General features: G+C 36.0%; 1 protein-coding gene across 1 annotated transcript in view; it reads right to left on the bottom strand.

Annotated features, from left to right (window-relative positions):
- Positions 1-16,752, bottom strand: part of MAN1A2 (mannosidase alpha class 1A member 2) — a gene marked incomplete at both ends in the record, with an annotated part of 166,644 nt that overhangs the window by 115,334 nt on the left and 34,558 nt on the right. Inside the window, 2 exons of the mRNA XM_080693211.1 lie at positions 10,232-10,328; positions 14,135-14,390. Coding sequence (XP_080549337.1) covers positions 10,232-10,328; positions 14,135-14,390 — 353 coding nt within the window. The remainder of the gene's footprint in view (positions 1-10,231; positions 10,329-14,134; positions 14,391-16,752) is intronic.

Here is a 16,752-nt window from a genome sequence, read left to right as displayed (position 1 = left end):
CAGTACTGCACTCCCAGGCACTTGTGCAGATACTCTCCCTGGGTCGGAGATTTTACCAGTGCAACCCAGTGGGGGAGTGGTGGTGGCAAAGATATCACAACATAGTCACAACTCCCTGCTGGAGAACACCCAACTTGGGACCCCCCACGGTCTAAGCAGCCTCAATTGACTCTCTGGGTCTGAGACTTTGTGATACAACTCCCAGTAAAGGAGTAGTGGTGACTGAGATACCACAGACTCGAGATCCAGAGCACCTTAAGTGAATTCGTAGTAACCAAGGGAAGAACCCAGAGAAGGCACAAACTTTCGAAATCATGGGAAAGAGAAATAACAATGGAGCAGTGAATGCCCACAACCCCACAACATCACAATCTGATAACAGAGAAATCCAGAGATCACTAGAAGATCAAATCAGGAAAATAACTTTAAAAATAATAGAGGACTTTCAAAAAGAATTTAGAGAGAGTCAAAAAGAGATAAAGGATGCAATCATTGAGATAAAGGCCTCAATTCAAAGTATAAACAACAGATTAGACCACATGGAGAATAGAATCTCGCTTCTTGAAGATGATCACTCCAAAAATGAACGCATAGTTTCTAATTTTTTTTTTTTTTTTTTTTTTTTTTTTTTTTTTTTTTTTTTTTTTTGGTGGTGGTACTTGGGTTCCTGGAAGCCCTTCTACCTCCGGGCTACACTCCCAGACCTATTTTAACATTTTTATTTTGAAACAGGGTCTCATAAGCCAGCGCGCGCGGCTGGCTTCGAACCTGCGTGATCCTCCTGTTTCTGCCTCCCAAGCGTGGGGATTACAAGCGTGCGCCACCACGCCCGGCATAGTTTCTAATTTAGAAAAAAAAAAAAAAATCCAACAGCAGGAATCTGACATTGAAGAAATATGGGCCCATTTTAAGAGAGCTAAGCTAAGAATAATTGGAATAGAGGAGGGAAAAGAAGGTGAAAAAAAAAAAGGGATCAACAATCTCTTCAAGGAAGTAATAGCAGAAAAATTTCCAAACACAGAGCAAGAGGTCAATACACAGGTCTGGGAAACTTATAGAACTCCCTTTAGACAGGATCAGAGAAGAGGATCCCCACGCCACATAATTGTGAAAATGACCAATGTGGAAGCCAAGGAGAGAATCTTAAAGGCAACAAAAACAAAAGGCCACATAACATTCAGAGGCAAACCGATTAGAATCACTCCAGAATTCCCAAACCAAGTCATAAAAACCAGAAGGGCATGGATAACATATTCCAAACTCTGAAAGAAAACAACTTCCAGCCATAAATTTCCTACCCAGCAAAACTATCCATCAAATTAGATGGGGAAATAAGAAGCTTCCATGACAAACAGCAACTGAAGGAATTTATGGCTTCAAAACCAGAGCTAGAGAAAATACTCAAGGAGATTAACTGCAAAGAGGAAATGGGTAATACACGCAAGAACCAAAGAAACAAGGATTACCATCCAGCAGACAACTAAGCAAAGAAGAATAAACAGTATCTCAAACAGAAATAAGATCTTAACATGTTGGGAATTAAAAATTATCTCTCTATAATCACACTGAATGTAAACGGCCTCAACTCCCCAATAAAAAAGACAAAATGGATTAAAAGCCAGAATCCATTCATCTGCTGCTTACAAGAAACACACCTTACAAGTAAAGATAGGAACAAACTCAAGGTAAAGGGCTGGAGCAAGGTAATCCATGCTAATGGTACTCGAAGACAAACAGGAGTAGCAACTATGATATCAGACAAGTTAGACTTCAAACCCAAACTTATTAGAAGAGACAAAGAAGGTCACATTTTACTGGTAAAAGGAATAGTCCAGCAAGAGGAAATAACAATAATCAACATCTATGCCCCAAACATAGAGACAGCCACTTTCATAAATCACTCTTTGTGACATGAAGTCACACATAAATCCCAACACAATAACACTGGGAAACTTCAAGACACCTCTCACAATACTAGACCAATCTTCCAGACAAAGGGTCAGTAAAGATCCCTCAGAACTAAAGAACACCATTAACCAAATGAACCTGTTGGACACATATAGAATATTTCACCCAACTACAGTGGAGTTTACATTTTTCTCAGCTGCCCACAGAACCTTCTCCAAAATAGATCACATCCTGGGAAACAAATTGAGCACTAGCAAATTTAAAAAATGTTACATACTTCCCTGTGTCATTTCAGACCATAATGGAATGAAACTAGAAATCAACTATAAGAAGACCCAGAGAAACAACATAAACATGTGGAGACTGACATCACACTTCTGAATGAAGAATGAGTCATAGAAGATGTAAGAAGTGAAATCAAGAAATTTCTAGAAACAAATGAAAATAAAAATACAACATATTAAAACCTCTGGGACACTATGAAGGCAGTATTAAGAGGAAAATTTATAGCACTGAGTGCTCACATAAGAAAAACAGAAAATCTTCAAATAAATAGCCTAACGACACGCCTCAAAACCCTTGAAAAGCAGGAACAATTGAACCCAAAAGCCAGCAGAAGATGGGAAATTATTAAAATCAACAAAACCAAAAGCTGGCTTCTTGAAAAAATTAACAAGATAGATAAACCACTAGCCAACCTAACTAAAAAAAAAGAGAGAATCAACCCAAATAATGAAGATAAGAGATGAAAAAGGAGACATTAAGACTGACAGCATAGAAATCCAGAGGATTAAAGCCGGGCGTGGTGGCGCACGCTTGTAATCCCCACGCTTGGGAGGCAGAGACAGGAGGATCGCGCAGGTTCGAAGCCAGCCGAGCGCACTGGCTTAGGAGACCCTGTTTCCAAACAAAGATGTAAAAGTAGGTCTGGGAGTATAGCCCGGAGGTAGAAGGGCTTCCAGGAACCCCAGTACCACCAAAAAAAAAAAAAAAAAATCCAGAGAATTATCAGAAACTACTTTGAAAAACTATACTCCAACAAATAATCTGGAGGAAATCGACAACTTCCTAGATAAATACAACCTTCCTAAACTGAGTCAAGAAGATATAGAACACTTAAACCAACCAATAACAATCGAAGAGATTGAAACAGCAATGAAGAGCTTAGCATCAAAGAAAAGCCCAGGACCAGATGGTTTCCCAAGTGAATTCTATAAAACCTTTACAGAAGAGCCAACCCCAATACTACTCAAACTATTTCGCAAAATAAAAAAAACGGGACTCTCCCAAATACATTCTATGAAGCCAACATCACACTAATACCCAAACTGAATAAAGACAGTTCAAGGAAGGAAAACTACAGGCCTATATCTCTGATGAACTTGGATGCAAAACTATTAAACAAAATACTAGCAACACGCATTCAAAACCACATAAAGAAAATCATACACCATGACCAGGTAGGGTTCATCCCAGGGATGCAAGGCTGGTTAAATATATGAAAATCAATCCATGTAATTCATCATATAAACAGAATCAAAGACAAAAATCACATGATCATCTCAATAGATGCTGAAAGAGCATTTGATAAAATTCAACATCCATTTATGATAAAAAACACTGCAGAGAATTGGAATAGAAGGAACATATCTCAACATTATTAAGGCAATCTACAATAAGCCCACTGCCAACATCATATTAAATAGGGAAAAACTTCAAGAATTCCCCCTAAAAACTGGAACGAGACAAGGATGTCCACTATCACCACTTCTCTTCAATATACTACTAGAGACTCTAGCCAGAGCAATAAGGCAAGAAAAGGAAATCAAAGGAGTACAACTAGGAAAAGAAGAACTCAAGCTTTCACTATTTGCAGATGACATGATACTATATTTAGAAAACCCGACAAACTCAACCAAAAGGCTTATAGAACTGATCAACAAATTCAGCAAAGTATCTGGATACAAAATCAGTATTGAAAAATCAGAAGCTTTCCTGTACACCAACCATAAATCCACTGAAAAATAAATTCAGAAAACACTTCCACTCAGGATCTCCCACAAGAAAATAAAATACCTAGGAATAAACTTGACGAAGGAGGTAAAAGATCTCTACAAAGAAAATTATAAAACACTGAAAAAAGAAATCAAAGAAGATCTTAGAAGATAGAAAGACCTTCCATGTTCATGGATTGGCAGAATAAATATCATTAAAATGGCCATCCTCCCAAAAGTGATCTACAGATTTAATGCAATGCCCATTAAACTACCAAGATTATTTCTCACAGACATAGAAAAATCAGTCCTTAAATTTATCTGGAATAACAAAAAGCCAAGAATAGCCAAGGTAGTTTCTCAGCAACAAAAACCACACAAGAGGAATCACAATACCTGACTTTAAACTATACTACAAAGCCATTGTAATAAAAACATCATGGTACTGGCAAAAGAACAGATATATAGACCAATGGAGCAGAATAGAAGACCCAGAAACAAGTCCACACACTTTCAGCCAATTGATTTTTTACAAAGGGGCCAAAAACATACACTGGAAAAAAGATAGTCTCTTCAACAAATGGTGTTGGCAAAACTGGTTAACCATATGCAGAAAATTGGAAATTAATCCCACTTTTTCACCCTGTACAAAAGTCAACTACGATGGATCAAAGACTTGGAAATTAAACCAGAGACCTTGAAGCTCCTTGAAGAGGGCATAGGTCCAACACTACAACACATAGGCACAGATAAACATTTCCTCAACAAGACCCCAAAGGCACAACAAATTAAAAGGAGAATCAATACATGGGATTGCATGAAACTGAAGAGCTTCTGTTCAGCAAAGGAAACTATCAAGAACCTCAACTGAGAGCCAACTGAATGGGAGAAGATTTTTGCCACCTACACCACCGATAGAGGACTAATATCTAGAATATACAGAGAATTCAAGAAAACTCAACACTAAGAAAACAAAGCATCCAATAACAAAATGGGCAAATGAACTAAATAGACACTTCACAAAAGAAGAAATTCAAATGGCCAATATATGCATGAAAAAATGCTCAACATCATTGGCAATCAGAGAGATGCAAATCAAAACTACCCTGAGATTTCACCTAACTCCAACTAGAATGGCAATCATTCAAAACACAAACAACAACAGATGCTGGCGAGGATTTTTGGAGAAGTGGGAACTCTAAGACATTGTTGGTGGGATGGCAAATTAGTGCAACCACTTTGGAAAACAGTATGGAGAATCCTCAGAAGAATGAGAACAAATCTACCATTTGATCCAGAAATACCACTTCTGGGTATCTACCCAAAAGACAGGAAGCCAAACTACCAAACTAATGCATGTGTATCTATGTTCATTGCTGCACAATTCACCATAGCCAAGCTATGGAACCAGCCAAGATGTCCATCAACAGGTGAATGGATTACAAAACTGTGGGATATGTACACAATGGAATTTTACTCAGCCATCAAAAAAAACTCAATTACATCATTTTCAGGGAAATGGATGGAACTGGAGGACATTATGCTAAGTGAAATTAGTCAGTCAAAAAAAATAAGAAATCAGATGCTTTCCCTAATATGTGAGCGTTGGGGAGAAATGGGTCATAGGAGGAACTCTTGAAAGAGGAAATCCTATAGAGGAGCAAACAAGACAAACTAAAGGAGGAGAAAGGAGGGGGAAGAGGAAAATATCTAAAACACACAATATACTTAAATATATCGAAGTCAATCACTAAGCCAAGCAAGGGAGGGAGGGACAGGGAGGGAATGGGCTGGGAATTGGGTAGGGGTTAAATCAGCGATGAGTACATGTTTGTACACACAAGTTTTTTACCCCAATATGATGTTTGAATATAATGCACCAATAAAAAAATTTAAAAGAAAAAAAATTCAAATAATAACAAAGAAGCACTTGTAACAACTCTACGAACATTAAATTGATAAATTAAGCCAGGCATGGTGGCACATGCTTGTAATCCCAGCATTCAGGAGGAGGAGACCTGAGGACTATGGTTCAGGGACAGCCTCAGCTACTTACTGAGGCCCTTTGCAACTCAGTGAGACCCCGTTTCAAAAACTAAAAAGACTGAAAAATAGGACTGGGGGTGTAGCTCAGATAATACAATGCCCCTGGGTTCCAACCTTGGTACCGCAAAAATAAATAAATTAAGAAATAAATTGACAAATTAGGTAAAACAACAAATTTCTCAAAAATCAAACTACCAAAACATTTCCAAGTTGAAACTAATAAACTAAATAATCTTTGTAATTAAAGAAACTGAATTCATGGTTTTAAAAACCTTCAAGAAAAAAATATCTCTAGATACAGTTTCACTGGAAAATTATATTAAACATGTATAGAAAAACTAAAAGTACTCCTAAACCATCTCTTTCTAGAAAAACAAAAGAGCAGAGAATGCTTTGCAACTTGTTTTATAAAGCAAGCATTGCTGATACCATAAGAAGACAAAGACTGTTCAAGAAAAATACAAAACAATATCCCTTGCCAACATGAGAACAAAAACCATCAACAAAATATTAGCAAATCAAACCCTAGTCAAGTCAGAAATAATCAATTTACATATATGTGTGTGTGTGTGTGTGTGTGTGTGTGTGTGTGTGTGTGTGTAAAATAAAAAGCACCTTTAAAAATTCTTAAAGCTTTTTTAAATACAAAAATGACTTCTCACTAACAAAACCCTATCTAAGTAAAAAGAATTAATTCTGTTAATCACTGCTGGAATAATGAGTATCAGTGCTAATATCCAGCAATATTTCCTTCTCCCTACTCTGAGGCTCCAGGGCAGGTCCTAAGTAAGCAATAAAAAAAAGGAACATATCTCATCATTATAGCACATGATCCAATGAGGAGCACAAGGTCCAATCAGAAAGAAACAAGGAACAATGAGTCTTTCAATAAGATTTCTAGAAAACCCAAGTGCTTTCCTACAGTGTTCTCTTTTGTAAGATGTAGTACTTATAAAGACATGAAACTTCAAACTGCTGTAACCATCCTGCTAAAAAGCCAGGCTGAAGATATGAAACAGAGAGATCATCTTACATGAGAAAGAGATAAAGAAAAAAAGTTCAGATGGAATCAAATCTACACCAGGACTTCACTGAGCTGACTGAATTTCCTTTTTGGTTGAAGAACACTTTAAAATGATTTTCTGTTAGCTACACATAGAGTTCTCTAATGCCAAGAACTAACTAGATAGAAGTCAAAGGAACACTGATTTCAGTTATTATATAAAAAATGATTTAGTAATCAAAGCTAAGAAAAAGAAAAGAAATAACATGATATAAGTTAATTTTCTGTATAACCTAGAATGCTATAAATAAAAGTTCCATACACATCTATCTTCCTACAGGTATAGAAAGGATGGACTTTAAAATATTCCTGCTAGGGTGTGTTCATTCGAGTCACCCCTCCATGCCACTCGGGCATAGGGCTGTATTTCTATCCTCTGTATTTCTATCTTTTTAATAAACTTCTTTAAATCCTCAAAAAAATAAAATAAAATATTCCTGCTAACTCTATGATTTTAATTCTATAAAGGCATACTGAGTTGAGATTATCAAATGAGACAGGACTACATCCTTCTCTTAGATTGTTTAATTAAAAAAAAAAAGGTAAAAAAACAGATGTAAAAAGATTCTCACACCAGTTGGGCATGGTGATACACATCTGTAATCCCAGTGCCTGAGAAGCTGAGATAGGAAGATCAAAGGTTCAAGGACAATCTCAGCAAGTAGTGATAGTTTCATTAACCTAGTGAGACACTGTTTCAAAATAAAAATAAAATAGGGCTAACGGTGTAGCTCAGACATAGAATGTCCCTAGGTTCAATCCCAAGTACCACATACACACACACACACAAAAAAAATCTCAAACTATGATACTCACTAGGTAAAAATAAGAGATGCACAAAAGGAACAGAGTAGGAAACAAAGTCCTAAGCTTTAAACATTAATCCTTTAATAAATCACAAATCTACAAAAATAGACAAAACACATAATAAAGAATCTATTTCTCCTTGGCGTATCTGGCTGAAAAAAACCTCTAACAACTAATAAAAAGGTATACAACTACTAAAAATCCTGAAGATTGCATTTTGCTTTTATTACCACTGTAATTTGCTTCTCACAAAAGATGTTTTCCATGGCTAAAATTAATTTTTCTATCTTCAAAATTTACTAATGCAGTATTGGTATCAGTATCTATTTGGTACACGATATTAATGCATTATATGTTCTGAAAACTTGGGAAAAGTAGGAAATAAACATCCAATTCTTATTTTCAACACACATTTATATTCCAATTCTTTAAAAAGGCTTATCATTGAACTAACGAAATGTTGTGTGCATGTATCTCACTATGACTATGAACTACATTATGATGTATGACTCTAATGCACCAATAAAAGTATAGAAAATAAAAGCTACTTTTAAAAGGCTTATCATTCATCACTGAGCTTACGATAAAGGGATAGATACTTGAAGAGAAGACCTAGTTTCAATTAACCATTAAGCAATATGTCTTTTAGTATACTATTTTCTCATTTTGTGACATTAACGAAGCAATGAGAACTTTTCAATCTATTACCTTTCAGAGAAAAAAAAATATATTCTACTTCATCAAATGACAGCCAAATTAAATATATTATGAGATCACTGTCTGCCAGTGGTCTCATCACTCTCTCTTCACTTCTGGCAGTGATCTTATAATAACAAATAATAAATCAAATTATTAAAAAATCTACCTACAGATTTTTTTTCCTCTTGTACCACAGCATCACTCAAACCCAGGAGAAATTATTTGTAAAGCATTTTCTTTTTTAACAGAAACCAAACAATGACAATTAATAAGGGAGAAGCAGGCAAAGTGGCACACACTTGCAATTCCCACCTACTCAGAAAACTATGGTAGAAAGCTTACAAGTTCAAGGCCCACCTTAGCTAACTTAGCAAGAGCCTATATAAAAATCAAAATAAAAAGGAATGGGAATGTATTTTCAAGGTAGAATGCTGCTCCTAAGTTAACCCCCCCAAAATACCACCGCCCAAAAATTATACTTATTAGAAAAATTCTTCCACAGTATCACAAGAAAAATAATGTTTGGATTACTGTGATAGTATGCTCTAAATAATAAAGAAAACTATCCTCTAGATGACTAGTATATGTGCCTTCTTACCCATTAAAATTTTCTTGCCTTCACCTACTTAGAAGATATCCATCATTTCAACAAGCGTTTGAAATGGGGGTAGTAGTGAAGTCCACAAAGAACATTTTGACAATTCTCAAAACCTAACCTTTGGCTTAATAAAACTTGGTAGTTAAGTTAGTTGAGTAAGTTAAATTGGGAAGTTTACATGTGGACTGCATGCAAAAGAGATAAAAACAACTCAAGGGTAATACAGCCCTTCCTCAAACCTCCTTTCACACACCCACTGTTAATTTTTCCTTAGGAAATATGAATGTATGAAATTATTGGCTTGTACCAACCAAATCACCTTGGGCATGTTACTTTTTTTTAATGTACATAGCACTAATGGCGTCTCCTATCCTTTCCTTATTCCTCTATAATGTATCACAAATGGCACTGTGTTTAAGAAAAAAAAACTACTAACAGGTACTTATTTTTCTTTTCTACACACCGGGATACACTCCCTGACCAATTTTATATTTTTTATTTGGAAAAAGGGTCTCTTAAGCCAGGCGGCTGGCTTCGAACCTGTGCGATCCTCCTGTTTCCACCTCCCAAGCGCGGGGATTTACAAGCGTGCACCACCACGCCCGGCAGGTACTTACTTTTCTGATGTTAAAAAAATACAGAAAAAAAGTTCAAAATACTCCAAATAAATAACTTAAAAATATGTGTACATAAAGAGAAAATCTAGCCAAGAATGGTGGTGCACGCCTATAACCCCAGTATTGGAAAGCTGAGACAGGAGGATTACAGGTTCGAGGACAGCATCAAGGACACAATGAGACTCAGCAACCTAGCAAGAAACTATTTACAAACAAAACAAAAAAAGAGCTAGCTCAGAGGTAAAATGCCCTTGAGTTCAATCCCCCAGTTCTAATATAATAAAATAATAAAATAAATAAAATATCAAATAAGATGAAAACCTACAACATAACTATGTATTCCAGACAACTAGAACTAAATCTTGACATGCTTGCAAAAACATACATATCCAAATTATACCTTCATAGAACACTCAAATTTTAAAAGTACTTTAAAAAGTTAGATTTTTAAGAGATAGAGGCAGAACACAAAAATAGAAATCAGAAGAAGTAAAATTACCAAATATGTTAGTGGAGTGTCCTTTCCTTGCAATGGGTCTGAGTTCATTATGTCCCCATCCATACGTCCTATAATTATCCCAGGCATGTTTCATCATCTGAGAAGAGAAAAATTATAATCTGTCAATTCAAATAATGCAGACTATTATTTTATAATTCTTGTAATTTAAGGATCTATTACTATATACTTACCCACTCTTCTAGATCTCCTATATTAGCATATTAAATTAATACTTGTACCAATGTGAAAACACACATAGCCATGTTTAATCTCAATCTACACAACAGAAAAAAATTAGGTTTAACAACAAGTTCTTTTTCTTGGGGACAAAGGCATCTTTCTTTTTATTTCTTTTTTTAATTTTTTTTTCCTTTTGTGTGTGTAGTCTTAGGGATTGAACTGAGAGGCATTCTAACCTCTGAGCTTCACCCCCAGCCCTATAATTTATTTTTTTGTTTAAAACAGGGTAAGCTGCAGAGGAACTCATTAAATTGCTAAGGCTGGCCACAAACCTGCAATCCCCCTGACTCAGCCTCCCAAGAACTGGAATTACAAACATGCACCTCTATGCCAGGTTCAGTCAAGTCCCTTTTACACGTAATGTTATAAAAACACAGGGAGACACTGTGATCTCAAACTCTATGTAATATAGACCTGATAATGACCAACTCTCCCAACATGAAAGAACTAAATAATAAAAGGAAAGAGACAGATAAATACCTATTATTAAAACTTTCATCTATACACTTAGATTCAGCCAAGCCTGAACCCCTAGTTTAAAGCCATTAAACTAATAACAAATAGTTTTTATATCAGTTAGCTTGAGCCAATTTCTTTCAACCTAAGGAGTTCTAAGCCATGCATTAGCAGAGTATTTAATTATAAATCATCTGAGTTATATAATAATACATTATGGCGTATCAAAAATCTATTAATTTAATGGCATACCATTCATTAAAACATTTCTCAACTTGTAAACATGCAGCCAACATTAATCAGGCACCAAAACTAGGTAAGACATTATAAGAAAACACCAGGCCAATATATTTCAGGAATATAAACAAAAAAAATTCTTCCAAAAAATCAGGAATATATAAGGAAGACACTATACCATGACCAAGTACAGTTTAACCCAAGAATATAAGACTACTTTAACATTAAAAATAATCAATATAATTGACCATGTTAACAGAATAAAGGGGAAATGTGTCTATAACCACCTAGACAAAACACAGCATTGACAAAATTCAACATTCATTATAAAAAAAAAACTCTTAGTAAAGTAAAAATATAAAGAAATATCATCACCCAACAAAAGGCATCTCCAAAAATCCTCTGTAACACATGACACCTAACAGTAAAAGACAACTCAGTCGTTAAAGTAGGGAACAGCTGGGCATGTTTGTACACACCCATAATGTAGTACTTGGGAGGCTGAAACAGGACCACAGGTTTCAGATGCCTTGGCAACTGAGCAAGGTCCTTCAGCAACTTAGTAGGACCCTGTTTCCAAATAAAAATAAAACAGGATGGGCATGTGACTTGTAGGTTCAATCCCCAGTACCAAAAAATAAAATAAAGTAGGGACCAAATAAAATATGTTCTTTCTCATCATTTCTTTCAAACTATATGCTAGAAGGCCTTGCCAGTACAATAAAACAATTAAAAAAACAAAGAAAAAAAGAAAAGTAACCATTCATACAAGACATGACTATATAGAAAGAAAATCCCAAGCAATCTACAAAAAAGCCACTAGAATTGGTAAATGATCTTTAATAGGATACACACAAACTAAAATCAGGCAAATCTCTATATGCTAAATTCTGTGAATATGTCTAGCAAATAACTAAGTTTGAAAATCATCTCAGGGTCCCCCAAAGTGGTTATCTATTTGAATTATGTACATAAAAAAGTATTTTGAAAAGTTGTAATAATATCTAAAAAAAAGCAAGTAAGGTATCTGAAAAAAATCCATCAACATCTCTCCCAATACTTTTGAAAGAAAGTATCTTAAGCATTCTATATATATAAAACATAAAATCTGCCGGTTGGTCGTAATGGCGCACGCTTGTAATCCCTGTGCTTGGGAGGCAGAGACAGGAGGATCGTGCAGGTTCGAAGCCAGCCATGCTGGCTTAAGAGACCCTGTTGTCAAATAAAAATAAAAAAAAATTATATATATATATATACATATATATACATATATATATGTGTATATGTATATATATGTATATGTATATATGTATATGTATGTATGTCTGGGAGTGTAGCCCGGAGGTAGAAGGGCTCCCAGGAACTCCAGTACCACAAAAAATAAAAATAAAAAAAAAAAACATAAAATCTGAGTTCTAGAGGTGAGGTAAAAGTCAACATATCATGCTATTTTGAGTCCATCAAGGTCAAGGTTTTATATTAACTCAAAAAGCCACACCTAAAACATCTACTAAACTTTCTACATCCATTACTAGAATATATTAGATATCTGATCATTTGAATTAAATTTTTAATCTTATAACAAATGAGCCCTTCAAAATACTGTTGATACTATTATATTCTGACAAAATCTTTTTCTTTATAGGCAATACAATTGAAAACTCCACCCAAAATTATCAGAAGTTCTAAAATAAAATTTAACTATACTAGATTTTCCTTCCCCTAGTACTCTATAATTCCTAGAATAACAAATTGAAAGACTACTGAGGCAAAATAAATTTCAAGAAGTTTGAGGTCGATCTTTCCCCATTCTTCAATCCACAGAAACCTTTGAAGTAATGTACTCTTAATCTGCAGTACAGGTGAGAGGTATCATGACATACTCCTTAGAAGATGGTTGAAGCCAGGCATGGTGGCTCATGACTGTACTCCCAGTACTTGGGAAGCTGAGACAGAAGAAACACAGGTTCATGGACTGCCTCAACAACTCAGCAAGACCCCCAGAAACTTAGCAAGTCTCTGTTTCAAAATAAAAAAATAAGGCCAGGTATGGTGGCGCACACTTGTAATCCCAGCATTCAAGAGACTGAGACAGGAGGATCCAGGTTCACAGCCAGCCTTAGCTACTTAGTGATGCCTTTTGCAACTCAGTGAGACCCTGTTTCAAAAATAAAAGAATAAAAAAGTAGGGCTGGGGGTGTAACTCAGAGGTAGAATGCTCCTGGGCTCTATCCCCAGTACTGCAAAAATCAAAATAATAAAATACAAAAATAAAAATAAATTAAAAACAAATAGGGCTGAGCCAGGCGTGGTGGCGCACATTTGTAATCCCCGCACTTGGGAGGCTGAGACAGGAGGATCGCGCAGGTTCAAAGCCAGCCTCAGCTGGCTTAGGAGACATGTTTCCAAATAAAATATAAAATTGGTCTAGGGGTGTAGCCTGGAGCTAGAAGGCCCCTGGGTTCCATCCCCAGTACCACCAAAAAATAAAAAATAAATAGGGCTGAAGGTATAGCTCATAGGTAGGATGTCCCTGGGTTTAATCCTCAGTATCACCATAAAAAAAAAAAGACAGTTGATATTATGGTAACTCTTCAGAAGTATGCTTATGAGAAGCTCTGCATAGTATCTAACAGAATCCCCTGTAATTGAAAACATAAGAAATTGCTTATTCAATAAATTATAAATGAATTCTACATTATTCATAAAATGCTGAATTTCAAAAGATCTTTGAACACAGCTTGAGTGATATTACCAGCAAAACAACCTCTTATCAAAATTTTATCCAATAATTGTAATGTGATCAATATTAAGAGAGTTCTCTAGTCCTTACTGCCAATCTGTTCACCAAACTACAACTATGACCCAAGAACAAAATAGATCTAAGAATGGCACCACAAATTATATAAATACACTTCTGTCCACATGCATATCCATGACCAGTCTGTATCACACATCTCAGCTTATTACCTCTTTAATTTTTTCCCTTTTTTTTCTTATTTCAGGATCGCTTGGCTCTCCACCACTGATTCCTACAAGATTTGGAATAGGGACCAGTGGCAATGGCTTGTTCTTTTGTGCCTTCATATTTTGGATGACCTTATTTTTCTCTGTCTGAATTTCTGCATGGATTTCCTCTCTTGATTTTCTTAACTTTTCTTTTGCTTCTTCCAAGGCCTTCTCATGATCAGCTCGAATTTTATTTCTCAGACGTTCCTCTTCTTCCCTGCAAGAAAAGAACAAAGGCTGGTAAGAATGAGCCTTTTTAAGAACATCCTTTAAACATAAAACTTAAAAGTTCCTCCATCAAACTCTGCTATCTGTTTTGCTAATTCTGCCATTATAAAGATTATCCATGAAAGACTCTAAACAACCAAAGGGAGTTGTTTGGAAACAACTAAAGGGAGGAGAAAAAGTTAAAAAAGAGAATTAAGTATCAGAGACTGGACAAAAACATAAACAGAAGGCAAAAAAAAAAAGAAAAAGATAGGAAATTTTTCATTTGTTACAAATACAGCATATGCTTCTAAACTAACACAGTGGGGCCTACCTCTCTAAAAACAGAATTGGCAGAGAGCCATGCCCTCTCTACCCCGCTGCCAGCACTGCCTGTCCACGTTCTAGAACAGCACTCTCAGTCACTGTACCTTTCGTTTCTGAAGCCACCCATTACTCCTAAATTCTTTATGGAATGCCCAAGCTCAAAAGTCTAGAAGTTCTCCTAAACAGCCCTCAATCCACTAGCTGTATTAAGTCATAAACCCTGGGTCTCTGGAGAAGTGAACTTGTTCAGGACCCTCTCTGTTTCTGGATGGCTTGAAAACTGTCCAATATAAAAGTCCTTGGAAACAAGCTAATCAACTTTCAACTCCCAGAGAGCCCCATTATGAGTCTACTCAGCTGCTTCCCTGTGGCCTCAAGAGGCTCTGACCACATGGCTCAGGGCAGAAACTGAGCTAGCCTCTCAGTAAAAATACTCCTTCAAGGCCTGAACCATGGCATTCAAGGGCAGGGACACAGACCAACCAACACATTTTAAAGAAGATCTAAAAAAATTAAAATGTGTATTTCAGAAACTGTGACCATATATACATGTATATATTTTAAAATATACATATTTGAATTCAAAGGTAATATGAAAAAATTAAAATAGTATTATTCACTTAGAAAAAAGAAAATCCTGACTTTTAACCCAAGCTCCAAAATAGTGTATCTAAGTGCCTTAACTAATAATACAAAAGTTTATTTTAGCCCCCAAAACCCACTTTTCTGCCAGTCCTCTTCATCCCAGCAAGCAGCAACTTTATTATTTACTAGGGTTCTCATAATAAAAACCGAGTCTTATTTCATTTTCCCTTCTAAATCAAATTCAAAAGCAACTGCTCTCAATGTGCCCCCAGACACATCTTACGTTTGCTACTTTGCGCCATCTCCAGTGTTGCCAGCTGTGATCTAGCCTACCATCCCACTTCACCTTACTAGCTCCGACAGCCTTCCCATCAACCTCATGCATTGATCAACTGCATACACCCACTCTAGGCACCTGCAAGCTGTTCTCCCTCCACACAACAGAACCCATGAGCTCTCTTAAATTATACAAATGATCCCATTCTCTCATTTAAGGAATTCTATTATGGCCTATTAAGAAAACCTGAATAATGCACCCTCTACCTTTAGTTCTAGCTTCATCCTGCACGTACTTTCTCTGTGCTACAGCCACATACTTTATTTCAGTTTTTTGGCATACTGTGCCTGTTCTTTCCCAACAATACCCCTGTACACGCCATTTCCTCTGCTTAAAACACTCTTACAACTTTCTTTACCTTCAAGTCACTGGTCAATCATAACTTCTTCAGGAATCTCCTAGATTAAACAAATGTTCTTAATATACAATCATATGGCACCATGTACCTCTCTTTCACAGTACTGTTATGTGATTATCTGACTAATGTCTGTCTCTCCTGATAAAACTATATGTTCTGTAAGGTCCCAGACTGTCTGGTTTTTGTTCAAATGTATCCCTCAATGCCTAGCATAACATCTGGCATATAAGAGGTTCTCAAAAATACTTAGACAAACACAGATCCCAAGACCCAATCTGAAGTGAATATAAGTCAGTCTGTGGACTATCAGACTACAAACAGTCAAAAGAGCTATAAATATTAATTCTAACTTCAGGGTAAACAACCCAGGCACACCCTCAAATTTATATGAAAATTCATGATGTGCCAGGGCATAGTGGTGCACACTTGTCAGTACTTGGGAGACTGAGATAGACAGGAGGATCTAATGTTCAAAGAAAGCCTCGGCAAATAGTCAGACTCTCATCAACCTAGCAAGATGCTGTTTCAAAATAAAAATAAAAAAATAGGGCTGCGGGTATAGTTCAGAGGTAGAATTGCCCTGGGTTCAATTCCCAGTGTGGAAAAAAAAATCATGACATTGTAATATGATAACAGGTATTAATAACATTGCCATATGAAAGTTTCCTATTTATCATTTTTATTAAGTAAATGCCAATTATTCTTCCACAAGTGAAGAAGCACATTTTACTTCCACAAGTGAAAAAGTACTTGTGATAGCAAGTT

Source organism: Muscardinus avellanarius (assembly GCF_963383645.1).
Source record: "Muscardinus avellanarius genome assembly, chromosome: 3".
NCBI lineage: Eukaryota > Metazoa > Chordata > Mammalia > Rodentia > Gliridae > Muscardinus > Muscardinus avellanarius.
The sequence above is the reverse complement of the archived record's forward strand: the minus strand, read 5'-3'. Positions and strand labels throughout refer to the sequence as shown.